The sequence below is a fragment of the Phocoena phocoena genome, chromosome 1 (assembly GCF_963924675.1).
Source record: "Phocoena phocoena chromosome 1, mPhoPho1.1, whole genome shotgun sequence".
In the NCBI taxonomy this organism is placed as follows: domain Eukaryota; kingdom Metazoa; phylum Chordata; class Mammalia; order Artiodactyla; family Phocoenidae; genus Phocoena; species Phocoena phocoena.
In genome coordinates this window covers 185,904,997-185,931,718 of record NC_089219.1, presented here as the reverse complement: position 1 = coordinate 185,931,718, position 26,722 = coordinate 185,904,997, and the positions used below count along the sequence as shown (strand labels likewise).

General features: G+C 48.4%; 1 protein-coding gene across 1 annotated transcript in view; it reads right to left on the bottom strand.

Annotated features, from left to right (window-relative positions):
- Positions 1–1,444: 1,444 nt before the first annotated feature.
- Positions 1,445–26,722, bottom strand: part of IPO9 (importin 9) — a 45,199-nt gene continuing 19,921 nt past the window's right edge. Inside the window, exons 5-24 of the mRNA XM_065880242.1 lie at positions 25,706–25,794; positions 24,906–24,992; positions 24,279–24,398; positions 24,067–24,167; positions 23,825–23,883; positions 23,071–23,222; positions 22,292–22,390; positions 21,310–21,416; positions 20,804–20,943; positions 18,384–18,543; positions 8,105–8,331; positions 6,047–6,195; positions 5,459–5,587; positions 4,581–4,856; positions 4,305–4,471; positions 3,639–3,772; positions 2,554–2,676; positions 2,111–2,215; positions 1,893–1,969; positions 1,445–1,555 (exon numbers count right to left, since the gene is read on the bottom strand). Of these exons, the coding sequence (XP_065736314.1) occupies positions 1,445–1,555; positions 1,893–1,969; positions 2,111–2,215; positions 2,554–2,676; positions 3,639–3,772; positions 4,305–4,471; positions 4,581–4,856; positions 5,459–5,587; positions 6,047–6,195; positions 8,105–8,331; positions 18,384–18,543; positions 20,804–20,943; positions 21,310–21,416; positions 22,292–22,390; positions 23,071–23,222; positions 23,825–23,883; positions 24,067–24,167; positions 24,279–24,398; positions 24,906–24,992; positions 25,706–25,794 (2,612 nt within the window). The remainder of the gene's footprint in view (positions 1,556–1,892; positions 1,970–2,110; positions 2,216–2,553; positions 2,677–3,638; positions 3,773–4,304; positions 4,472–4,580; positions 4,857–5,458; positions 5,588–6,046; positions 6,196–8,104; positions 8,332–18,383; positions 18,544–20,803; positions 20,944–21,309; positions 21,417–22,291; positions 22,391–23,070; positions 23,223–23,824; positions 23,884–24,066; positions 24,168–24,278; positions 24,399–24,905; positions 24,993–25,705; positions 25,795–26,722) is intronic.

The following is a 26,722-nucleotide window of genomic DNA, read 5'->3' as shown; positions in this document are numbered from 1 at the left end:
GGGGCGAGTCTCTGAGCATCAGTGGCCAGACGTGCCGTCATCTCCCCAGAATCATGGGGGGAGGAGCAGTGGTCAGAGGCGGCATGAGCCCAGGGCCTGGCTGGCAGCCCCGGGAACACACACACACCACCCCCCTCCCAGGCTTTCCACTGCAGGTGGGGGGCAGTGACCAGCAGGGACACCTAGCGGCAACAAGTCCCGAGGCTCCCAAGGCAGCCCCGCAGAATCAATGCCCATGGTGGGGGGTGGTCTTTCCTTGAGAGAGTTAAATTCAGTTTATATTCTATTTTCCCGCCGAGACCACCACCCTAAAGGAATACTCTGCAGCTATTAAAAAATGGGGCGCTGGGTGTGGGCAGCACCAAAAAAGGGGCCGCCGGGCTAATTCACCTTCCTCCTCCTGATTTCTTATCCTCATTCACTTTTGAGCCCACCACAGACAATTCCCAACTAGGAGAATCAATCATTTCCTCTAGGTCAGCTAAAACACACAAGGGTGTCTACTACATGGCTCTACCTAAGCCTCTCCCCTCGTTTTAATTTTCCTTCTAAAAGGAACAGAAGGCAGAGGTGCTGAGACACCTTATACCATGCAGACTAAATTCATTTGTAAAGATTACTTTACTCTCCTAGAAAAATACACATTGCAAATTTGAGGGCTACAACTTACCCATCTTAGAGAATTCCTGAGGGAGAGGGGGAACCTCTGAATATCAGACTGTGTGGGGATGTGTGTGAGAGGCATGTTAAATATGGTTGGGTCAGGTGGACCTTTTAAAAAAATCTGTTTTTCCCCCATTTTTTTTTTTTTTTTTTCTAAAAAAGGAAAAACAAATTGCCACGTGTCTGGCTTATCCCGTGCGCGCACGTATACAGAGGAACAGCGTCGGGGAGGGGCTGTCATGCAACGAGGCAAAACCAACATGACCTCCTTCGACGGGGAGTCTCAGTGTTGCAGGAGGAACAGGGGTCCCTGGCGCTGCTTCCCCTCGCTCCTACGAGATCCAGCACGTCTGCGGTAGGGGGCAGAAAACACCACTGTCTCCCGAGGGTATTCCTATCTGAACACGTCAGATGTCCTGCGAAAGGAAACAGGTCCACTTTAGAGTATGAACGGGCGCGACTTGCGGTGCTCCTCAGGCGAGGCCAAATAATCCATGAACACGTAAAACCCTTCTGGGCGCTATGCTTCTGGCCCGGCCAGCAGAGGACTCTAGGAGCAGAGGTGGGCACAGCTGGGGACAAAAAGGTTCCAGAGACGGGCTTCTTCAGGGTACTTCGGGAAATGTCCTTTGTTCCAGCATTCCTAGGTGATGGCACTGGTGAGCCTGGTTTGTACTGTCAGTGTCACTCTGCAGAGGCCGCTCCCGGCCGAGAAGAAAGTGCATCTCAAGGCCAGCGAGGGCCGCAAAACGGTGTGCGTCGGGGCGGGAGGAGGACCCTTTCAGATGCCAATGGTCTGCAGAACCCGCCTCTCGTGGTCGTTGAGGTGGCCTGAGAACACCACGTAGCAGGGTTGCTGAGCAAACTGGCAGAGGAAGTCCGTGAGGTACGCCTGGAGGAACGAGGAGGGAGGCGTCCCTGAGGGCGGGAACCACTGGCCTTCACACTAGTGCCAGTGCCCCAGGGACGCTTGCCCACTCTTGGCTCTAGGGAAGGTTCAACCCAGAGACTGAATTCCACAGGGATTTCCCAAGACCACACCTTGCAATCCACCCCTAGGACACAGCCCCAGGAAGCTGGATTCCAGCACGGGGCAGGGCAGGAAGCCCCTGGGTGCAGAGTCCCCGCCCTCCCCCAGCCCTGCCCACTGGGCGAGACGAGGCCGAGGCCTAGCCGCAATGGTGCTGAGCCGCGGCTGCTGGCGAGACAGCGTCTCTGGACACCCTCACCTGCAGATCGACCTGATAGAGAGGGTCCTTCAGGGCATCAGGGTCGTCTTCCTCATCGTCCTCGTAGTACTCCTCCTCTGGAGAGACACCAAGCCAGGGAGGGTCAGGGCGCACAGGCCCTGGGGGCAGGCAGCGCCCACACAGCTGAGGGCAGGGGTACACAAGCCCACGGGACATTCCCGGGGCGCCCCGCTCTTGGTGCCGGCCTCGATGCTCACCGTATTTACTCGTGGCAAGAATATCGGACAAGAGCTGGCCCGCCAGGCCGTCCTCCTCGTCGTCGTCGTCCTCCTCCTGGTCGTCCCACATGTCGCTGGAGTCATCTGCACGGGGCCGAGAAGCAGCTGCAGCACGCGCACGCGTCCCCCTCCCACACCCAGACCGGCCGGGACCCAGAAGCCCCGCGGGCCCGTGGCCGAGGACCAGGCCAGATCCCCCCACCGAGTCCGACTGGGAAAACTAAGTGTGCTGGTGGGGAGAGAGCGGGCCGAGAGGCTCTTTGGAACCACCGGAGCCGGAAGCGCTGGCCTCCTGGCCACCCCCGAGGTGCTGCAGGCAGACCCTGGAGATCAGCCTGGGCCGTCGGGGACTCTGACAGCCAGCCGGCGATCTGCGAGCCCGGGGCCTGGCTGCCAACCCAGCCTCCAGGGAGGGCGGGCACCTTGGCTCCACTCTGCGGGGGCGGCCTGGCGCGCGGCGTTGGCCTCCGTGACGCTGGACAGCTCGCTGATGATCAGCTTCAGGATCTTGACCAGCAGGGGGACGCTGGTCCAGCGCTCAGGGTCTGGAAGGAGGAGGAGGCTCCACGTCCCACGGTCCCTGGGCCGCTGCCCCGCGAGGCAGTGCGCCACCCACCCCCTCCACTGCCCAGCCCGCACCCAGCCCTGAGGCACAACGGAAAATTAAATAGCTTCGTTCTGCGCCACGCTACAGGAGTTTAGAAGTCAGGAGAGATGAGAGATCTCAGGGACCAAAGGAGACAGGCTTTGCCAGTAAAAAAGCCTGCAAACCAGCGACCTGCACAGGGTGGAGCACTCCGGGCCCTGGGACTTGCAGTTTGAGAAACAGCACAGGTGAGCGCAAACCTGCAGTTAAAGAAGGCAGCTCCAGGGCTTCCCTGGTGGCGCAGTGGTTGAGAGTCTGCCTGCCGATGCAGGGGACACGGGTGCGAGCCCCGGTCCGGGAGGATCCCGCATGCCACGGAGCGACTAAGCCTGTGAGGCACGACTACTGAGCCTGCACTCTAGAGCCCGCGAGCCACAACTACGGAGCCTGCGCTCCGCAACAAGAGAAGCCACTGCAGCGAGAAGCCCGTGCACCCCGCAACCAGAGAAAGCCTGCGTGCAGCAACGAAGACCCAATGCAGAAAAAATAAATTTTAAAAAAAAGGGTTAAGATGGTAAATTAAAAAAAAAAAAAAAAGAAGGCAGCTCTGCGCTCTGCCCACACATCACCAGAGTCGTGGGCCAAAGGCAATCAGACACAAAGACACTAGAAGTGGGTATCCAAGGCCCAGAATGAAGCTGGATGCTGGGGGTCCCTGTACCTGGGACTCTTGTCCACTTGCAGCAGCAGCAGGACCCAAACTCTGCTCCACTGTTCACCTGGGGTTTTCTGCTGCTTCTTATCAAACCCATTGCTAACAACCATGTCTTAACTGCCTCCCAGCCCAGGTGTCCTGAGCCCCGGGGCTGGGGTGGGGTGGGGATGGCAGTGTGTGTGTGTGAGGGGAGCAGCGTCACCCACTCTTGGCCGACTTGGAGCGGGTGCGGGTGCCCTCGTCCAGGCTGTGGATCTCCTCCCCCTTCACGCGGATGTCCTGCAGCCGCTTGTCATCCGCGTTGATGCCATGCTGGAGCAGCTTACACAGCGCCACAGAGCTGGCGAGGAAGAGCCAGAGAGGGCCGATCAGCTGCCCCCTCGGAGCGCACCCCAGGGAGACGGGCAGTGACGTCCCGACACGTGGAGCGTGCAAGTGCTTTCACGACTAACTAGGGCACAGAAGAGAGCCTGGCTGAAAAGGGGATCTCGTGTTCCCACGGACGGTCGGATGAGAGCTGTCCTTGAACAAAGCCGGAGCGGGCGAGCGGCAGGACGACGCCCGCACCAGAGGGAGTGTGGGGTGACGAGACGCGTGGACAGGAAGTCAGAAAGCTGGGTTTGTGAAGAAGAGGAAGCCGCCAGCAGCACTTGGCTGGGTGACGGTGCGGGCAGGGGAGGGTCTCTAGCCAGCAGAGATCAAAAACACACGCTCTACCTGCGACGACTATCTTCTGGGAATTTCAAGAGGGCAGCTACTTGAATATACAGTTTAGCCAGAAAGAAACAGAGGGAAAAGGAACGCAACGGGCAGCTGGGTGCTCAAGTCAGGGGAGGAGGCGGACGGCCCAGAGGAGGAGGACGCGGCCCCACCTGACTTTGCCCTCGTACTGCCCGTAGAAGAGGTGCTGGCGGCTGGTCCACTCGGCCATCACGAACTCCAGGGCAGGCTTGCCGGTGGGCCCCGGGAGGCTGCACAGGAACTCCAGGAGGGGCTCCAGCTGGGTGTGCACCAGGTGGGCGAACACCATGATCAGGGACTGGTGGGACAGGAGGACACCTGCTTCAGGGACTCAGGCAGCCAGGCAGGAAACAGAGGGCAGCGCGGCCGTTCCCTCACCAGCGTCTCTGGGGCTGGGGCCGTCCTACCTGCATGACGCTGAGCGTCTCCGCCTGCTGCATCTTGCTGAGAATGGCACGGAGAATCTGGTCCAGGTTCTCCCCCAGCTCCCGCCCCGCCTTGGAGATGAGGGTGGACACAAGGCGGCCCACGAAGGCGGCAGTGAACTCAGAGGTGCGGGGGTCCAGGAGCTGGCTCACCACCTGCATCACGTACCACAGCCCATTGTGGCCCTGCTCGTCATGCCACTGGGCCACCTGCTCCAGCGTCACCGACACGTAGGCCCGCAGGCACTCACCACCATTCTGGGAGACAAGGGAGGGGACTAGGTCAGCCGCGGGCACACAAGCCCTCCGTCTGCAGGGTCTGGGGGGCTCATCCCGCCGGAGTTGGGGCCGCGCCGTTGCAGACACAGGCGCGCACCACCCTGTCTCTGCTGTGCCGCATCGGTTAGCTCAGAAACGCGTGCTTCTCATCAAAGGGAGAATGGACACGCAAACGGAGTTTAAACCGCAAAGCTCTACCTCTGGTACTGAGAAAACAGAGCTAAGACAGCAGTAACTGGCTGGACTGCAGGTCTCTGTGAGAATAAGGCAGACTCACAGCAACCACGCTGCCTACAGATCTCCAAAGGCCGGTCCCTTTGCTGGCTTCATTAGTCTGTACGTCTACCATCTCTTCCGCCGCAGCAACACCCAGACACAGATAGTAGGATGGCTGGCACTCACACCTCTGAGACGCACACAACGTCTTGGTTTTAGCAGTCGGAACCCTTCCTGGGTCCTCTGGGTAAATACGGATTTGAGGGGTTTCTATCTCAAAGGCAGGAAATGGTGTCCAGCTTCTCAGCCTGCTGCACGCGCACCGCGGCTCAGACACCTGCGTGGTGATACCTGCACGGAGATACCTGCATGGTGGCGTTGTCATCCGTGTGGAGGGTGCACTGGGCCACAGCAGGGAAAGCCTGGCAGATAAGCAGCTGGGAGAGGGGGGGCTTCGTGTTCCGTACGACCGTGGTCAGGATGTCAATGGCCGTCTGCAGGAGAGAAGTCAGGCTTGCCTCTGGGGTGGGCGGAGGGGGCCCAACAACAAGATCCTCGCTGTGCGGAGCCCACCCACCAACCCAGAGACACTCATAATGAAAGGCGCGCTTCTGGAAGAGGAAGACAGCAGAGGGTACTCTCAGTCTCCTGGCGGCAGCTCATCACGGGAGAAGCCATGGGGGTGGGTGGGGGCGGAGGTTGACTGGACAGCCAGGGACAGTGTCATCACGGGACTGTCCAATCACCGAGGGCACCTTGGCAACGAGAGCTCCCTTCTGAAAGCCTCGAGAACCACCCACTGTCCTCGTGGGTGAAGCAGCCCAGGAACATCACCCCATGAACATATCACGCTGCTGGTGGTCGGCGTCAGGGGGTGGGATCTCGGGGGGCTCGTGCAGGGCTCGCGCGCGCGCTCTCTCGTCCCCACCCCGGCCCCGTGACGACTGCCGTACCGCGCAGAGCCCCGCAGGGATCTTGTCTGCTGGTGCCTGCATGATGCTGACCAGGGTGGGAATCAGCCTCATCTGCATGGGGCCCTGGCAGGCTTCAATCTGGGACAGCTCCTTGAAGATGTCCTGAGCCAGCGAGGCGACCACAGGATCTGGAGTGGAGAAGGCAACGTGAGTCCCCCCGCCTGGTGGTCTGTGTGTGCTTCTGCCTTAATGCTGCCTGTTGTTGGCCCTAACTGAAGTGAACAACTTCTGCTTTGTTGTTTTTTTTTTTAGAAATTTCATGTAATGTCTGAAACATTTATATTAACATATTTCCATACAAATAACCCAAAGAAAGTTTAGTATTAGTTGTTTTTTGTCTGTTTGTTTTTTTATACAGCAGGTTCTTATTAGTCATCAATTTTATACACATCAGTGTATACATGTCAATCCCAATCGCCCAATTCAGCACACCGCCATCCCCACCCCACCGCGGTTTTCCCTGCTTGGTGTCCTTATGTTTACAACTTCTGCTTTGATTACACATCACTGACCCGGGACCTGCTGGGGCCACCGGAGTAACCTGAAAAGCAGGGAGAGCTGCTAGCTGTCTGGGAGACAGCATGTGTGTGATCTCACGAAGTCAGGGACGAGTCAGCAACAGCTATTCCTAAAACAAAACCTGCCTCTTTTTCTGGGACAAATCTTTAATGTCTGTATTCTTGTGAAACTTGGACTGATTATGAAAACAAATGCTTAAGGGGAAAAAAACGCCCCCACTGATACTTTGTTAAGAAGACATCAGTCTCAGAAACTGCCCAAGCACTGACTCTTCCCAGGTTCCCACGTGTCGACGAGGACCACGCACATCTCCTGGGGGTGGTCACCGCGCACAAGAACTCCCAAAGCCATCGGAGGGCAAAAGGTAAAGCCTTCCAAAAGCAGAGGCTCGTGAAGAAATGCAACTTCAGCTCGACCTGCTTTGTGTAAGAAAAATATAAAGCCCTCCCCTACCTAGCATGAGACAACGTATGCAGTGTGCAGGGCACTAAGACACACGTTAGAAGTTCACCGCAGTGTTGTCCGTAACAGACAAAAACTGTAAACAACCCAGAGGTCCATGAACAGAATGGGTAAATAGATGATGGTATTTATGGTATTTATGGAATAAATACTATGTGACGGGCGGAGAGAACAAGGACTATCTAAGAGTGCAGTGTGGAACCCTCCTTAGGACACATTTTTAAGTGAAGGAACGAATTGAATAAAATGTTTAGTATGACATCACGTTACATAACCAACCCCCTTCCAAGCTTCAATACTCGCTCTTCAGATACAAATGTCCTCAATGTTTCTAATACACACTGACTGCAGAAAAACTTAAAATGCAGGAAAGTATTAAAGGAAAAAATACACCTGTAATTCCACCACCTAGAGATAACTACCCTTAACATTTTGATGCATTTTCTTCTGGTAATTTTTCTATATACATATCCACACATACATCCTTTTCTAAAGCAAAACCAAAGCTTGTAGTTATATTCTACGTATTTTGGAAAACAGTCTATTCACTTCCTACAAGGTGAGCGCTTCCTCATGGCTTTAACAATTCCTCTGAGGGTTGATTATTAACGGCTGCACAGCATTCCACTTTAGAGATATAATTAATTAACCTCTTACTGTTTCCAAATTTTTGCTACTATAAAAAACACGCAATGAACATCTTATTCATAAACCTTTCCATGTATCTCCTTCTTCACTTTTCCTTTTCTACTTATAGTTCTAGGCCTCTTTTAGGAAGCTTTTGATTTAGTTGCTCAGTTCCCTTACTTTACTGTCAAAGTCCCAGATTATACGTCTTGCCGGTTAGCTTTCTTCGTTATCTTTCTTCCCAGTTCTTACCAGACAGCAAGAGTTACAGGCATACGTTCTCTGCTGTTTAGTGCTGCTTGATCTATAGCACGACCCTACTCTCGCTAATTCAAAGTCACTTTCTTTGCTTCTAATGCTAAGACCATTAGACCCAGGGAAGTGCTCACCGATCCCCGCCCACTCACCCCCCACCCGCCTCGTGCATACCGTTACTGTACTTTAGGAAGATGGCGATGGTGAAGGGGCAGATTTTGCTCTCCATGCTCGCTGTGAACTCTGGGTCTACCGTACAAACGATGCACAGGGTCTCCATCACCAGGTTGAGGACCTCTGAGCTGAACTGAGCCGCCAGGTGAATTAAGCCATCCAGGATGCTGGGGAGGAAGGGCTGAAGCACGTGGGTGCTCTCTGAGACTTTCAGCTGGTCACAATAACTGGAGAGCAAGAAATAAGCAAGAACTACTCACCAGCAGGTCCCTCAATTCCTGGTTTTTCCAATCAGCATTATGTGTTACAGCATTTTCATGTGAAGCTTTATGAAGCTACTTCTAGAGCTCATTAAGTTTTTATATCTTTCTGTGGCTTTTTTTTTTTAGAACTATCACCACCATCATTTCTATGTTTTCTAATTTATTTCTGCTTTGGTCTTTGTTATTTCCTTTAAAATTTCTTTCATCCCTCTATTTTGTTTTGAAGCGAATCCCAGTCATGGTTACGTCCAAATTATTAAGATATTAAGTCAAATGACTTATGATTCCTCAGACCATTGTTTTAGTCACATTCCTAAGATATAGATATAATTTTCCAAACAGTGCTTTTAAATCTTTTCCAATACAACTGTTATTTAGTAGGAGACTATTTTTTAACTTCCATGTTACAAAGATTTTATACTTTTTGGAGGTTTTTTTTGCATCCTAAGATGAGATCAATGTATATAAACATTTTACACATACTCAAAAAACTGGTGTACTATTTGCAGGGTTTAAAAGTTTGTTTTCAAAACAGAAACAGACTCACTGACTTAAGAGTACGAACTTATGGTTACGGGGGTGGGTGGGAGGGATAGACTGGGAGTTTGGGATTGACATGTACACGTGGCTATATTTAAAATAGATAAACAACAACAACAACCTACTGTATAGCACAGGGAACTCTGCTCAATACTCTTTTAATAACCAAGATGGGAAAAGAATTTGAAAAAGGATACATGTATATGTATAACTGAATCCCTTTGCTGTACACCTGAAACCAACAGAACACTGTTAATCAACTAAACTCCTATATAAAATAAAAATTTAAAGATTTAAAAAAAAGAAGTTTTATTTCTTAAAAAAGTTTGTTTTCTATACATAGTTCTACATTATTCGCCTCTTATTCAATCAATAAATATTTACTGGGTGCTGCTTACCATGTCCAATGGGATACAATTATTAAAAATATATCATCTAAGTCTTTACTTTTGTTATTTTCAGAACGGTAATAAAAGTCAATAAAGGGCTTCCCTGGTGGCACAGTGGTTGGGAGTCCGCCTGCCGATGCAGGGGACACGGGTTTGTGCCCCGGTCCGGGAAGATCCCACATGCCGCAGAGCGGCTGGGTCCGTGGGCCATGGCCACTGGGCCTGCACGTCCGGAGCCTGTGCTCCGCAACGGGAGGGGCCCCAGCAGTGAGGCCCGCGTACCGCAAAAAAAAAAAAAAAAAAAGTCAACAAAAACATTGTTTCTCTATGTTAAAAGAACCTACTGCAGAAACAAGGCCCCCAGACCCCAGGTTCTCAATAAATGGTTTTTCTTAACTTAATTTTTAAGTGTCTTACAACCATATTATTTGTATCAGCTGCTGGGTTCAAAGGTCCACAGTGACTAGTAAACCTGTGGGCTTAGATCTCACATTTGTTCAGATTCTTTGTTTTTTTGGTCCATAACATCCTTTTTTTTAAGCCACACCTCGCGGCTTGCAGGATCTTAGCTCCCCAACCAGGGATCGAACCCAGGCCCTTGGCAGTGAAAGCGCCAAGTCCTAACCGCTGGATTGTCAGGGAGCTCCTCATCTATAAGATCTCTATGTTCAATGCCACCGTGCTCTAATCTAACTCCTCCTTAAGGAGGAGGCTCAGCATCTGGCCGTGGGCAGCTCTTGGCTCGTCAGACTAGATTCTGCATCCATCTCCACTGGGACTGAGTTGTGCCCTACCTCTTCCCGCTGCTTCTCATTCTAAGGGTTTACAGAGTCTGGGAGACCACAGAGTGCATCATCTGGCCAGATCATATGGGATCTTCTATGCCATGCTAAGGAGGTTAGACTTTATCTTGGAAGCCAGAGTATATCAAAGTTTTTTTTTTACAAATTACTCCTAACACCTAATCTCTTCCTTGCCCTACCCCACAGTCTTCAGGGAAAACCGACATCCCAGGAAAATGCTCTATATTTATCCTGTGGCCTCACGGACCGTCCGGTATACTCTGACTTTCTTCTGGGTACCTGTATCCCAGAGTTCGAAGAGCACAACCAGAGCCATGAGTTTTAATTTTCAGGCAAAAGAAGCTGAGCACATGAGCCAGGGCAGCCACAGTGGAGAGGGAGGAAGGGAGGAGAGGCGAAGGCACCAACCCTGGTAGAGAGCTGGCATCTCTGGGAGTACAGACCTCTATCTTTAGGTATAAGATCTAAAGGTACAAGATCTGTACTTTTACTATAACAGGGACTACAGGTAGGGTAGGCCTGGAGGTGGTAAACAGTAAGCTCAGTAGTGGATGTGTTAGTTTTCAGGTGCTTGTAAGATACCCATCCTGGCACAGCCAGTAAGCACATACATTAATTTGGAGCTCTGGAGAAAGGCTGGCATAAACATGACTAGAGAAATGAGACACAAGTGGAAGTATCTGTCAATCAATATCTTGTTTCAGAAATGGTTTAAGGCGGTTTGCAATAATACATACACTCCGATACGAATGAATATGTTAAAGCTGGGGTAACAGAAAGAAAAGCCAAGGTGGTGCGATGACCAGGAAAGGGCTGCTGGTGACATGAGAATGAGCGCTTCAATGACGTGATGAGAATATAAGCCAGACTGAAACTGGCTGGAAAACAAGAGGGAAAGGGCCAAACGGAGAATCCTGGCTGTGAAAGAAAGCACAGCTAGCAGCCCTTCACAGGAAGCTCTTAACCTGGGGTCCACGCTTCCACACATGACGTAAAATTTTATAAACAGGTATGAGTGTCCGTTTCTTTGCCGTGCACGTTCATGGCTTTTGTCACTTTTCCAGAGACAGCTGCTACACCTTTCCAGAAAACCAATGCCCATGTAGTCAGAGAACTGAAAACTACTAAAAAAAAGAGAGTTCTCTTCACATACTTTTTCTGATTATAAGAGTAATATAAAATTTAAACAAGCTTGAAATTTCAATTCTTCTCGGCTTTACTGTGGCGTGACCGACCTATAAAATGGTTAGCTATGTCCACCGTGGTGACTGGACGTACATGCACAGCGTTGAAGATTTCCCACGTCCAGGTCATTGACATGGTCCATCATCTCGGATTTACCTTCTTCTGGGTGAGAACACTAATTTCTACGTCCCGTTACCCGATGCAGTCACCATGTGTCACGTTAGATCCTCAGCCCTTGGTCATCGGACCGACGAGAGCATGTACCCTTTCATCAATCTCTCCATGCTCCCCACCCTCAGCAACCACCTTCCTGCTCTCCTTTACAATGAGTTGGGCTTTTTAAAAGATTCCACATATAAGTGATACCATGCAGTATCTGTCTTCCTCTGTGAGGCTTATTTCACTCAGCACCGTGCCCTCAAGGTCCATCCACGCTGCTGCAAACGGCAGGCGTTCCCTCCTTCTCGCAGCTGAGTTATATTATGGTCCACCGAATACTCACACATCTCCATCCACTCAACCACCGATGCACACTCAGGTTGTTTCCATGTCTCAGCCACTGTGAATAATATTACAATAAACACAGGAGTGCAGACACCTCTTCGAGATCCTGTTTCCATTTCCTTTGGATATATACACAGAAATGGGACTGCTGGATCAAATGGTAGTTCTATTTAAAAAATTTTTTAGGACCCTCCATACTGTTTTCCACAGTGGCTGCACCAATTTACATTCCCACCAGCAGTGCACAAGGGCTCCCTTTTCTCCACACCCTCACCAACCTTTTTATTTCTTGTCTTTTTGATGATAGCCATTCTAACAAGTTTGCGGTGGTGGCTCATTGTGTTTTTTTTTTGTTTTGCGGTACGCGGGCCTCTCACTGTTGTGGCCTCTCCCGTTGCGGAGCACAGGCTCTGGACGCGCAGGCTCAGCGGCCATGGCTCATGGGCCCAGCCGCTCCACGGTGTGTGGGATCCTCCCGGACCGGGGCACGAACCTGTGTCCCCTGCACCGGCAGGCGGACTCTCAACCACCGCGCCACCAGGGAAGCCCTCATTGTGGTTTTGATGCGCATTTTCCTGATAACTAGTGATGTTGAGCGCTCTTTCATTTACCTGTTGGCTATCTGTATGTCTTCTTTAGAAAAAGTGTCTATTCAAGTCCTCTGCCGTTTTTAAAAATCAGATTATCTGCTATTGAGTTGTATGAGTTTTTCATATATTTTGCGTATCAACTGCTTATCAGATAAATGGTTTGCAAATATCTTCCCCCATTCAGTAGGTTGCCTTTTCATTTGGCTGATGGTTTCCTTTGCTGTGCTTTTTTAGTTTGACGTAGTCCCACTTGTTTACTTTTGCTTTTGTTGCCAAACACAAAAAATCATTGCCAAGACAAATGTCAAGGAGTTTAACTTTTATGTTTTCCTCCAGGAGTCTTACGGTTTCAGGTCTTAGGTTCAAGTCTTTAACTGATTTTGAGGTGACCTAAGTACATGGTGTAAGATAAGGGTCCAGTTTTCCGAACATCATTTACTGAAGCGACTGTCCTTCCCCCGCTGTATATTCTTGGCTCCTCTGTCATAAAATAATTGACCATGTAAGTGTGGGTTTATAGCTGGGCTCTCTGTTCTGCTCCACTGATCTCTGTGTCTGTTTTTATGCCAATACCGCACTGTTTTTTGATTACTGTAGCTTTGTAATACAGTTTAAAATCAGGAAGTGTGATGCCTCCAGCTTTGTTTTTCTTTCTCAAGATTGTTTTGGCTATTCAGGGTCTCTTGGGATTCCACACAGATGTTAGAATTGTTTGTTCTTCTATGAAAAATGCCACTGGAATTTTGATGGGGTTGCACTGAATCTGTACATTGCTTTGGGTAGTTTGGACGTTTGAAAAATATTCATTATTCCAATCCATGAGTATGAAACATCTTTCTATTTGTGTCTTCTTCAATCTTTCATCAATGTCTTACAGTTTTCTGTGTATAGATCTTTCACCATCTTGGTTAAACTTACGCTTAGGCATTTTATTGTTTTTGATGCAATTGTACAGGAGATTGTTTTTTAAATTTCTCTTTGTGATAGTTCATTATTTCTTCTTTTCTTTTCTAATTGCTCTGGCTGGGACTTCCCGTACTGTGTTGAAGAGGAGTGGTGAGAGTGGGTACCCTTACCTTGTTCTTCATCTTAGAGAAAAAGCTTTCAGCCTTTCACTGTTGAATATGATGTCAGCTGGGGGGGGGGTTTGTCATATACGGCCTTTATTGTGTTGGGATGTGCTCCTTCTATACACTTTTTGGAAAGTTTTTGTCACGAATGAGTACTGAATTTTGTCAAATGCTTTTCCTGCATCTATTAAGATATTCATGTGATTTTTAATTTTTCATTCTATTAATTGGTCGATTTCTGGTATGTTGAACCGTCCTTGCACCCCAGGGACAGAGCCCACTTGGTCGTGGTCTGGGATCCTTTTGCTGCGGTGCTGACTTCAGTTTGCTAGTACTGTGTTGAGAATCTCTGCGTCTATATTCATCAGGTACACTGGCCTGGAGTTTCCTTTTCCTGTAGCGTCCTTGTATGGCTTTGTTATCAGGAAATGCTGGCCTAGTAAAATGAGTTTGGAAATGTTCCCTCCTCTTCAATTTTTTGGAAAGAGTTTGAGAAGGAATGGTATTAATTCTTCTTTAAATGTCTGTAGAACTTACCAGTGAAACCATCTGGTCCTGGGCTTTTGTCTTATGGGAGGTTTTTGATTACTGACTCACTCTTCTTGTTAGTTATTGGTCTGTTCAGATTTTCAATTTCTTTATGATTCAGTTTTGTTAGGCTGTATGTTTCTAGGAATTTACGCATTTCTTTTAGGTTATCCAATTTGTTGGCATACACCTGTTCACAGTCATCTCTTATGAGCCTTTGTCTTTCTGTGTTATCAGTTGTAAAGTTTCCCCTTTCATTTCTGATTCTGTAGTTGAGTCTTCTCTCTCTTCTTTTTAGTCTAGCTAAAGTCTGTCAATTTTGTTTATCTTTTCAAAAAACCAGCTCTTAGTCTCACTAAGTTTTTCTAATATTTTTCTGCTCTTTATTTTATTTATTGCTGCTCTCATCTTCCTACTGCTACCTTTGGGCTTAGTTTGTTCTCTAATTCCTGAGGTATAAAGTTAGGTTGTTTGAGATCTTTCTTTTTTCTTAATGTAGGCGTTTTTATCTATAAACTTCCTTCTTAAAACTCCTTTTGCTGCATCCCATAACTTTTGGTATTTGTATTTTCCATTTTCGTGTGTTTTAGAATAGCTTTATTATTTTTTAAAATTAATTTATTATTTATTTATTTATTTTGGGCTGTGTTGGGTCTTCATTGCTGTGCATGGCCTTTCTCTAGTTGCAGTGAGTGGGGGCTACTCTTCATTGCAGTGTGTGGGCTTCTCATTGCGGTGGCTTCTCTTGTTGTGGAGCACGGGCTCTAGGCGCACAGGCTTCAGTAGTTGTGGCACGCGGGCTCTAGAGCACAGTTTCAGCAGTTGTGGCTCACAGGCTTAGGTGCTCTGCAGCTTGTGGGATCTTCCCAGACCAGGGCTCGAACCCGTGTCCCCTGCATTGGCAGGCAGATTCTTAACCGCTGCGCCCCCAGGGAAGTCCCTCAGAATATTCTTAGATCTCTCTTTTGAGTTCTTTGATCCACGGGTTGTTTAGAAGTGTGTTGTTTAATTTCCATATATTTGTGATTTTTCCAGTTTTCCTACTGTAATTGACTTCCAGTTTCATCTCAATGTGATCAGAAAAGATACTTGGTATTATTTTAATCTTAAATGCATTAAAACCTGCTTCATGACTTATCCTGGAGAATGCTCCATGCATGCTTGGGAAGGATGTATGTTCTGCTGCTGTTGGATGGAATGTTCTGTATGCTGTTGGGTCCATTTGGTTGAAAGTATAGTTTAAGTCCAACGTTTCCCTATTGATTTTCTGTTTGGATGAGCATAATTCATTGTTGAGGGTGGGGTATAAATCTCCTGCTATTATTGTACTGTTGTCTATTTCTCCTCTATTTCTCCTCTCAGATATTGATATTTGCTTAATATATTTACGTGCTCTGATGGCAGGTGCACATATATTTATAATTGTTGTTATCTTCCTGATGAATTAACCCCCTTATCATATAATGACCTTTGTTTCTTGTTACAGCTTTTGAATTAAAGTCTACTTTGATCAAAGTATGGATACCCTCCCTCTCTTTTGGTCTCTACTTACACGGAATATCTTTTCCCATCCCTTTACTTTGAGCCTATGTGTGTACTAAAACCTATAGTCTCTTTTGGGCAGCATATAGTTGGGTCTTCTTTTTCAATCCACTCAGCTACTTTGACTTTTAATTCAAAATTTTTAACACTTTCATCCTTTAACCTTTATACTAGAGTTAGGTGGTTAACACACCACCATATTAATGGAGAATTCAATCCATTTAAATAAGTTTTGATAAGTAAGCCCATTTTATTAACTGTTTTCTGGCTCTTCTGTAGTTCCCTGTTCCCCCGACCTTTCTCTCTGGATGTCTTCCTTCGTGAATGGTGATCTTCCGTGGTGGAATGCTTTGACTCCTTTCTCTTTCTCTTTTGTGCGTCTATCATAGATTTTTGCTTTGTGGCTACCATAAGACATTTTATAGATATGATAGTCTATTTCACACTGACAACTTAACTTTGACTGCATACAAAAATTCTACCCCTTCATTCCCTTCCTTTAATGTTTCTGATGTCACGATTTAACTCCTTTTATACTGTGTATTCGTAATGATAATCATAAAGTATTTAGCTAGTTATTTTTAACACTTTCATCCTTTAACCTTTATACTAGAGTTAGGTGGTTAACACACCACCATATTACAGTATCAGAGTATTCCGAATTGATTATATACTTACCTGTACCAGTGTGTTATATATTTTCACATTATTAATTAGCATCCTTTCATTTCAGCTTGAAGAACTCCTCTTGGCATTTCTTGTAAGGCAGGTCTAGTGGTGCAGAACCCCTTCGGTTTTGTTGTCTGGGAAAGTCTTCATCTTGTCTCCAGTTCTGAAGGTTGTCTTTCCTAGCTAAAGCACTCTTGGTTGGCAGTTTTTTCTTTCAGCACCTAGAATATATCATCCCACTGTCTCCTGGCCTGCAAAGTTTCTGCTGAGAAATCTGTTGCTAGCCTTATGGGAGTTCCCTTGTATGAGAGAAGAGTTTTTTCCTCTTGCTTTGAAAAATTCCCTCTGTCTTTTTGATTTTAGATAGTTTTTACTACATTTTGTCTTGGAGAAGATCACCCTGGATTGAAATTTTGGGGTGATATATTAGCTTTATAAGTAGGAGGTACAAATCTCTCCTCAGATTTGGAAAGTTTTCAGACATTATTTCTTTAAAAAGCTTTTTGCCCCTTCTCCCTCTCTTCTCCTGGGACTCTAATAATTTGTAGACTGCTTCTCCTAAAGATATCCCATAGTTCACATTTTCTTCCTTCTTTTTCATTCTTTATTCTCTATCCTCCTCTGATTGGATAATTTTGAAGGTTCTGCCTTCTATTTCACAGGCTTTTTCTTCTGCCTGATCCATTCTGCTACTGATGCTCTCTACTGCATTTTCCATTTCATTCTCTGTATCCTTCAGCTCCAGAATTTGTTTGGTTCTTTTTTATGATTTCTCTCTTTGTTGAACTTCTCGTTTTCTCTGTGAGTTGTTTTTCTGATTTCATGGAATTGTCTTTCTGTGTTTTCTTGTAGCTCACTGAGCTCCTTAAAATGGCTGCTTTGAAATCCTTTATCAGATAAATCACAGATCTCCACGCCTTTGGGGTTGGTTAACTGGAACATTATTGTGCTTCTTTTGTGATATCATGCTTCCTTGGTTTTTCATGTTCCCTTATGTCTTGCACTGCTGTCTGCACATCTGAAGTAGCAGTCACCTCCTCCAGGCTTTACTGACTGACCTCTTCCAGGTGTCCAATCTTGGATTTTTTTTTTGCTCCAGTGGTGTGCTAGAACTTCTCCACTGGGCTTTGGACTTCGACAAAGGCTCTCTGGTCTGTGGGTAACTGTCTCAGTCAGTGTTCTCCAGGAGGTCCTGGACCACGTCAAGATCCACAGCTGGGACCGAGGTCTGTGTTTCTATTATCTGACATACAGGTGGGTGAGATCCCCCTGGGTCCCTTGGTGTACAGTGCCGAAGACAGAACCAAAGCCAAATGGGACTATGGTCGGCAAGTCAGTGGCTGGGATGTGGGCTTGTCTTCTCAAAACAGCTCTCCTTGTCCTTAGATGGCACTGCGTTTGACAATCTCCTCGCTTGGACAGATGCCAAATTGTTGTTGTGGGAGGGATAAGAGCGAGGGACATCTTATTCACACGTCTTGCCGACACGCCCCCCCGCTCCCCCCTCCCCCAGCAATGCTTTCTAAAGACATATAGTAATGCCAGCACCTCCATCTCTGCTTCAAAAGGTAAGGAGGTAGCGCAGGCAGGTGGAAGGTGAACTCTGCGTTTTTAGGGTTTCAAGCAATTCTTAGGATTCAACCGAGACTCTGTAAGTTTGGACTTGAAAATACTCCTGAAAACATCAATACTCCCTGTGGTCTGAGAAGGAATATAAAGGACTAATAGAGCCACTAGTACACTAGCTGTGAGAAAGAGAGGTAAAATTGGGAAAAGATAAGCAGTGTTTCCAGGCTACATGATCCCAAATTTGGGTTCCAATACAGAGGCAATCAATCAACCAAATGACGCTAAGCCTGCTTCTATGGCCCGCTGCTGTGCGACTCCAGGCAAGTTAGTTATCTCTCGGAGCCTCAGGTTCTGCTTCTCTGTAAGACAGGGAGTTGGTCTAGATGATTCCAGAGCTGGAGTGAACTGAAAAGGAACGAGGAGTAAAAGGGAACAGGATGTATCCGGGACTCACAGAAGCCATGTTTCTGGTATGGTTTCTTTCCCTGTCCTTCCAACATCCATTCTGCAGGAGACCTTCAGAAATTTCCAAGCAACATAATCCACTGGACAACTGCTGTTTGGGACTTCTACCCTGAGCAACTTTCTCTTACAACAGTTTCCGTTGTCCTAAGGTGGCGTACTCACCCCCAGATGGCTCTCACTGCAGAAATTCGAACTGATGGGGGTTGTGTCTCGTGAAGACCACTAACTGTTGCCTGAAGAAACTGCTGGATCAATTCAGGGGACATAGCGACAGTGAACCGACTGGCAGCCCAAAGGGCCCGGCCCAAGAGGAAAGGAGACACTGGGAGGAAGAGAGAGCAGTTAGAGGCTGGACAATGCACGTTTCTGCTACCGCCAACCCTCCTCCCCACCACTATTCCTCAGTTCGTTGCAGTAACTGGATACCACCTAACATACGTAACGTAATGGAGAGAAAAAGCACGATCTTGAAAGATAAAAGCAAATGTATGACCTATGGCACAGAATCATTTCCCTAGTTTCACTTTTCACTATTTGCGAAGTACATCTTGAATATTCCTAGACTAGAAAGCCCCCCCACCCTTGTTCCCACCACAGCTCTCACCACCCCTTACCGCACTGCTAGTCAGTCCTCTAGATGTCTTCTCCACTGCCAGTTTTTTCCTACTCTTGGACCACTATTGGAATACTGTAAATTATAGCTCTGTCATGCTTTCATTTAAAATGTCAGCAAATCCCACAGTCTACCAAATAAAGCCCATCTAAATTCGCACGGCATTCAAGGTCCCCTCAGACCAGTGACTCTAGCATTACCTCTCGTTTCCCTTTGTGCCTTCCAAACTCAGGCACACACCCCTCCCTAGGAAGTCAGCATCTTACTTTGCCATTTCTGCGCTTTGTTTGTAAGCCAACACACTCACCTCTCCTTGCATTATCTAACCGATCTCTTGGGCTGAACTAATCCTAACTATCTCTGCCGCTTTAAGCCCATGTCTTTAGCTTTCTAACATGATACAAATATATGTTTTGATATTCTAGGCACTGGTGTAAGGATTACTACCCCTTGCCTATTATAAGATGCTTGAGGACAGAGACTATACTTATTCAGCTGTCACAGGGCTTAACTTAGTTACCTGTACAATAAACATTTAGTTGATGGGACCTATTCAACAGAACCAGCAGTTTGCACCAGCAAACGGTGCCAAATAATTACATACTAATTCATATAATGGATAGTACCATCCAAGAACACCTGGAAGTTCCAAGAGTTAAAACTGTTTTCATAGCAATACCAAGACATTATTTGTCTTTTTTCATTCTCATTCCTTCTCGAGTATACGGTGGAATTTTCCAGAGGTTACTGATGTGTGACACCATGGCTCTGACAGCTAATGGAACGTATGCTTGCATTTCTTATATTTTGAAAGCTTCTCAGTTTTCATTTCTAATATGTTAAATACTGCTACATGTGACTTCACAAAAAAATCTCCTTGGGATCACTGATAATTTTTTAAAGTGTAAAGGGGTCCTGAGACCAAAAAGTTTGAGAATGGCTTGTACAGAAAAGCTTTGCTAGGGCAAGTTCTACAAAAAATATGCTGGTGAGTTTGAGAAATTCCAACACTGTCATTCAACACGCGATTACACTATGTCCATTAGATGCCAGGCACTGTGGGGCAAAAGGATATATTAGACATGGCTTGTACTCAAATATCTTACATTCTAGTAGGAGAAAGAAAACGTATTTGTCAACCACAACATAACGCAGCACGTGGTCAATGCAGAATCAATAGGAACGTGCTCAGTGGGTCCGGAGCTCTGGATCCTCAACCATCTTAATTCTGTGACTCAGGCCTGAGATGCCCCGTAACAGCTGGCCTAAGGAGACGTGGAGAACATTTTCCAATGGCTTAAGCTACCCAGAGGGCATCCTACGGAGAGGAAGCAGTGAGTGGACTGACACGGCCTCGACGACGCAGGGGTCCCACGACTTAAGTACTCAAGGAGGAAGCAGAGACAGCACTGGGGGCTCTGAGGGTGAGAACAAGGCACGGAGATCGTCACACAGAGACAACGCCGCCTCTCAGCCGCTGCCCTGCGCTGCTGAGAAGTCGGGCTCACGCAGTCGAGGCTACTTTTTAAGGCTAGTAGCGAACGTGGACACGGGAACGGACACTTTAATCATGTAGACAGAAGAGCTTGAGAAAAGTGACAAGAAGCACACAGAAAGGATGAACCACACACAGGCCGCCTGAGGGCGTGGGGACTTTGCAATGACAGAGCTTGCAGCAGAGTTCTCAAGGCAGAGCAGCCAAATCTGCACCCTATTCAGACGCCAGAAAACCCCCAGGACTTGAGCGCTGGCTGGGAGAACAGTGTGGGAGAACAGCATGAAGAGCTACGAACGAGGCAATCCTAGTCTCTCAGTGGGTGAAGCTTGAGTCAAGGTCTCTGGGCAGTTCGGAGGTTCAGACGAGCTCAAGCTTTAGGGTGGAAGAAGAATGGTCACCCCGAGGTTTACCTGCCCAAGTGAACGACAGAACTGAGCTGATGGTGGGCCTTAGCACGGTGCTGAAACCTACCTGAGAGGTTGAGGTCCGCGAGGACGACGTTGGTCAGGAAGCCATGCATGTCGAAGGGGATCCTGCCACTCTTCACGCTGTCGGTGACGATGGACTTCACCGAGCCGAGGGCCAACATGCACGCCTCATGGATCTTCCACCTGCCAAAGGGACACCACAGCCTGGTCACACACACCCACGGTCAAAGCGACAGACGCTTGAGGGAAGCCAATTCAGGAAAGGGCGTTTCAGCACAGCCTGACCCCAAAGTGCATTGAGCTGCTCTTCCGATCTAAACCTATAACTGAAAACGGTGTAATTTAATAATAACAGGTTTTTCTAATTAAAAACAAAGCAAAAGTCCTTCTTTTCAAACCTTTTTGAAATGGGGTAAAAGCATCTTAGCCAACTGTTTTAAGGATGGGAAGAACTGCTTTAAAACAGATAACGCAAAGCAAGGACGCGCCTGCCTCCGACCTGATGCCCAGAGCACGTCCCTCAGTGGGACACCCGCCGCCCACTCTCACCAATGTCCGGTGCCGCCATTCTTGGTGTGCTCAGCTTCCTGTAAATGCCGAGTTGCTGCGGCGGCCAGGGCTGCTGCGCTCTCATTCTGGAAATCAGTGGCCACAGCCTGGTGGGAGGAGAGGCGCTAACAGATGTTTCTGTGCAAATTAAACTGCAAGCTTCACTGCACACTGAATGGTTCCAACTCCTTTCCATACACACGGCTGAGCCCAATTAGGTACACTCAAAATACAGCCCCTAATTGTGTTAAGGTCTCTACGTTAAAGCAGTACCCGTATTTCCGCAGTGCCCAAGCACTGTGAAGCTCACAAAACGGACAGCTCCCTCTGGCTACATTCGGCAGAGCCTACGTGGTCAATGAGAGATTCAGCTTTGGACGGCAGGGGACCAGATATTTATTCTCTGGGAGCCTGACTGTGGAAATACAAGGCTAATCTACTAGCTGAAACTCGGTGTGGTCTTTCCTAGGTGCCTTAGAAACACCGCGGGATAACAAGGAGTGCTCACCAACAATGAAACAACGAGAACGGGCCTCGCGCCTGACAGGCGGCAGGTGGCAGCTTCTTCATAGACCCTCAGCCTAGAGACAGTCCTGGGCTCCAGTCAGAGCCAAAGAAACATGAGCAGCCACCCGGGTGTCCAGCCTCTCGGCAAGTGTTTTTAATTTGCCAACCTCTAGTCTGTGCTACCGCTTCTTGCTGAAGAGTGAATGAAACTGAGCAGTTCCCGACTCAAGCCTCCTTGCTCATTAGAACCCTACCCTCTGCACAATTCTTACACCTAACATCTATACATAAATCAGAACCGAGAGCAGTGACTCTGGAACTCCGGACTCTCCGACGTCACTCGAGATGCTCTTCTTATCCCCCAGAAGTCTACGACAAAGTCACCCAACAACACTGCTCAGCTTGGGTTAGGGACCTGGAAAGAAGAGGAACGGCTCAGGACCATCCGGCTCAAGCGTCAAGGTGGCCCTCTTACCAGCAACAAGTCCTGGGCCGCGATCCTGACAGTGTAGGAGAAGGTGTCATCATCTTCATCTTCCACAAACTGCTGGGGGTTGGCTGTCCACACTTTGATCTGAAAGGACGAGGACGTCAGGCCTCCCCGAGGCTCCCGTCTGCTCCGTGTGCTCCTCTTTCCATCCACACCCTGGAATGGCTCTGCCTCTTGTTCTCAGCTTGAACAGAACGCTATTCTCTTTGATGCAGAGAAGCGAGCCCTTTAAGAAGCTGAGCAGCAAAGGCCGCTGCAGAAGGTGGCTGACTGCTGGCCCCTCCTGCTGTAGGTGGCTGTTACCCCCAGATACGTCAATTTGCTGAGTCTAGTAGGTCTGATGGGCATTTAATGGAAACTCGTGTCCACCCTCGTGCTGTTCACACGAGACAGGCATTATCGTATTTTTTAATGCTCTTTTCTGGTCTAATGGTTCACCAACCAGGCTGATGATCTGAACTCTATTATATCTCACTATTTATAGAGAAAGGTAGGCTTTTCTGGCTATCTGGGCCTTTGGTTGGCAGTCCTATAGATGTAAAAGTATTAGTGCTCTGAAAGCCCAATTACCTAGTACAGGAGTTGATAAAACCCCAACACCCAGGGATTCGGCAACATAATGACATCAGAGCTTTCTAGACCCTCCCGTGAAGTTACTCTTCAGGTGTCTATTCTTCAAAATCACTTGGTCGCCTGACTTAGACCCCACATGCAGCCTGCACTCTCTGAATGCAAGCCGGTCACTGTCTCCCATACGTGGTTACCTGCTCCTCGGTGATCTGCATGTATAAGATGAGATAGTAAATCAACTCAGGCAAGGCCTTCTTGACGGTGCTTTTGAATTTGCTATTTTCTAGGAGAGCATGGACAAATTCAAAAATGCTAAAGACGAGATTTTCAAAGCCCAGGACTTCACCTACAGGAAACACACGAGAAAAGATTTTAATGACAAGAAAGCAAAAGGAAAGCACAGACGCTGGAAAGGAACTACATCATCTCTGTAAGTTAATGAATAGTTAAAGCACTTGCTAATTATTATTCTCCAGGGAATGGAAGAAGGGGCTGAGGAGTCAAAGAAAGGAACTTGAGGCTGTTAAGTACTCTTTGGCTTTTCAAGTAAAAGAATCAGGGAATTCCCTGGTGGTCCAGTGGTTAGGACTCAGCGCTTTCACTGCTGAGGGTGTGGGTTCAATACCTGGTCGGGGAACTAAGATCCCAAAAGCCGTGCAGCGAGGCACCACGCACCTCCCCCCCAACCAAAAAAAAAAAGAATCAGAAACACTGAACATATCTTCCACTCAGAAATTCTACAATTTCACGAGACTTACGCAAATGCCTATGAGGAACAGATCAATGATTTTCAACTTCTCATTTCCCCACATCTAATACACTTAGAGGAAACTCGGTGAGAACACTCTTAAGAGCATGAAGCCTCTAAGTTCCGGCCTCTGTTCTGTCTTTTCCTGGCTCCCTTTCCCACTAAGTGGTGCACCTGTTGAGATGAGACACGCCACGTACCATCAGAATCCACAGGATCTTCCACTTCCTCTGTGTAGTTTACTTCTGTCCTCACATAAGTACAATGAAGAGTAAAGAAACAGAATCTGCAGTCTGCTTTGGACACACTCTACAAGGGAGTGCTGTGCACGCCAGCACTAGGAGCAGACTCTTTAAGCGAGTGGAACCACATGGACGTTAGGACCCGAGGCTAGATTCCCAACCATGGGCTGGCAGGCCCGTCAGCCTTCTGGAAAGGATATAAAGCTGCGCTCTCAGTTAGGGTGTTCCAAACAATAGGCAGAATCTGCTGCATGGAGGACACCATGTGCTTTGGGAAGTTTTTCACCAGGGCTGTCACTGCCTGGGAAGTTAAAGAGAAAAACCCCAAGAGTTACAAGTGCTATGGGGGAAAAATCACTGCTTTCAGAGCACCCTTCAAACCCCCAGCACCTCCGTCGCAGTAAATGTTTACCTTCAGGACTTCCATCTTAAACCCACTGTCAGACGTGGGGCCGTCTGGTATCTGGAGGGCCTGGACGAAGGCCTCTGTGAACTGCTGCACCACAGGGAAGATCAGGACTTTGGCCGCGCCCTGGCGGCGGAAACCAAAGTCAGTACTGCACGCAGCCCGAGTCAGTGGCTCAGTGCACGCACCAAACACCGAGACCCGCGCTGTCTCCAGACCCCTTCAGGCTCGGGCCTCAATCAGAAGGGCGTGGCCACAAGGTCACTGGAGGTGTCCCCAAGGTCTGCTGTGTCCTTATCCAACACTGGCAGCTCCTCACCAGGAGCTTCTTCAAAGCTATTACATAAGGCCAGCTTCTCAATCCCAGGGACTGGTATTTTTCAGCTAGGCTGGTTCCACACGGGAGAGAGATAAAAGAGCAGTGAAGTTCTGGGTGATGACTAGCGTGAAAAAGATGCAGGAGGAGGTGTTCGAAAAAATAAGGCTCAGACGAAAGGAAACTAAGCTACACGCAGATGAGGAACTTAACCAGAACATTCACTGCACCCACAACACGGCGAGTGTCCATCCTGGCACTGCTGTGCTGAAGACCTCTAGGCAGGCCGTCTGTTACCAACCTAAAGGCTCACTCACCTTCTCCAGCTCCTCCATGTTACAGATCATATGGGCACAAGTGGTAAAAATCTCCACGGCTCGGGAACGGGTTCGAATACCATACACCTGGAAACAAGTTACAGTGTAGCCATGAGACCGGTGGGTGTGCATGCGCGCGTGCGTGCGTGCCTGTGTGTGTGTGTGTGTGACTGAACTGTGACTACTAAATCCTGACGTGGGACTGGGGGTACAGAGACAGGAAATGTCAATCACTCATGTCCAGGAGACAGACTTCTTCTGTAATCCAGAGAATGGAAGGCAGCACGATGTTAGAACTTATAGAATCAGCCTTACATATAGGCCTCGGTGGGTTAATTCGACAAAAATATGAAGCTGGATACGGCCTGAAATCCCAACACGGTCAGCGTATTTCTGTCAAAACACAGCCCTTGGCTGGGGCCGGAGAGGAGGAGGGAGGTTAACCAAACGCATACAGAGTAAAGTAAGGGCTTATAGGGCGCAGTGCAGGGATAGAATCGTTTCCAAGTACTCGGCTGAGGCGAGCGAGCTTGGGTGGGCTGCCCCGTGAGAGGCCAAGGCAGCGCCAAGGCAGCAGGGGTGAGATGTGAGGGGAGACTGCGGCTACTGCACGCTCTCATCACAGGCTTGTCCTCGCAGTTACAAGCAAAGGCCTAAGTACCATCCCAGCTCAGTCTTTGTCAGTTCTTGTCTTCAGGTCTGGGGACCAGCAGCCAACACAGCGGGCGCCCCCTGAGCGGGGGTGGCTGGCCAGAGCCCGAGCAGCTCTGCCTGCTGGATGACGCAGCTGAGACTCGTACCTCGGCCATGGTGAAGATCTTGTACATCTCTGGGAGAATGACAGGAGCAACCAGCGGCATCTGGGTGTCTGTGACTTCTCGAGTGAATTCTACAGAGAAGAAAGCCCCGCTTTACAAAGACATTCCGCATGAAAACTGTTGAACTGCTTCTAGGCGGCACACAGGGAAAGACGCTGGTTGGGAGACTTACCCTGGCGTACGGAAGTAGTGCCAATTATTGGTTAGAAGGGAAAGAGAACGCAGAGATAAAGGAGAATACATGAGATTAAGAAAGAAAACCTGTAACGGAACCGTGTAAGAATCCTCGTGAGGTTGCCTTAGGAAAATTCGGAATTAATCTAGTTTGTGCCCACTGTCACCATCCAGGTGCACTTGGAGGCGTCTCACCTTTGTTCCACTTTCAATACCCTGCCCAAGAAGCTGTTCTGACGCACACAGTCAAGTCTGTGCAGACTTACCTGGCTTGAGCTCCACCCTGCAGACGGGGACGATGTCTACTGACCTAGAGGTCAGGCCACTGCTCAGAGGAAGAGAAGGGGGTTTACACCCCGTGACGGCGGCGAAGAGCACCCCGGCCGCGGAATGAGACTTGAGGAAGGCGAGGCAAATGTGGGTCCCAGCCTTCCCTTCACGTCCAAAACCTCACAAGGCACCGAGACGGCGAGCAGGGCTCTGGACTGTGTCGCGGAGCGTGGAATACAAGCGCTCGAGTCCCAGAGGCCTCTGCTGCTTAAGCAACCACACGCATTACTCTCATGATCACCCTCGACAGCCTCGATTTATCAACACTTTACGAGCTGAAGTCCGAAGTAAGTTTTCTGAAGTCACTCATCAGGTCAGAAGAAGCATGGGATGCCAGCGACATCAGTCTCCAAAGCTCTTTGAGAGCGAAGAGAAAGCTGAGGCCCATGGATCACTCATTTCAAGCCCTGGCGGCCGTGTCTGCATTTCCTTCACACCATCAGCCTTAGCTGTCGTTGACAGCAACAGCTAAGTGTAATGGGAATAAGCCTTATT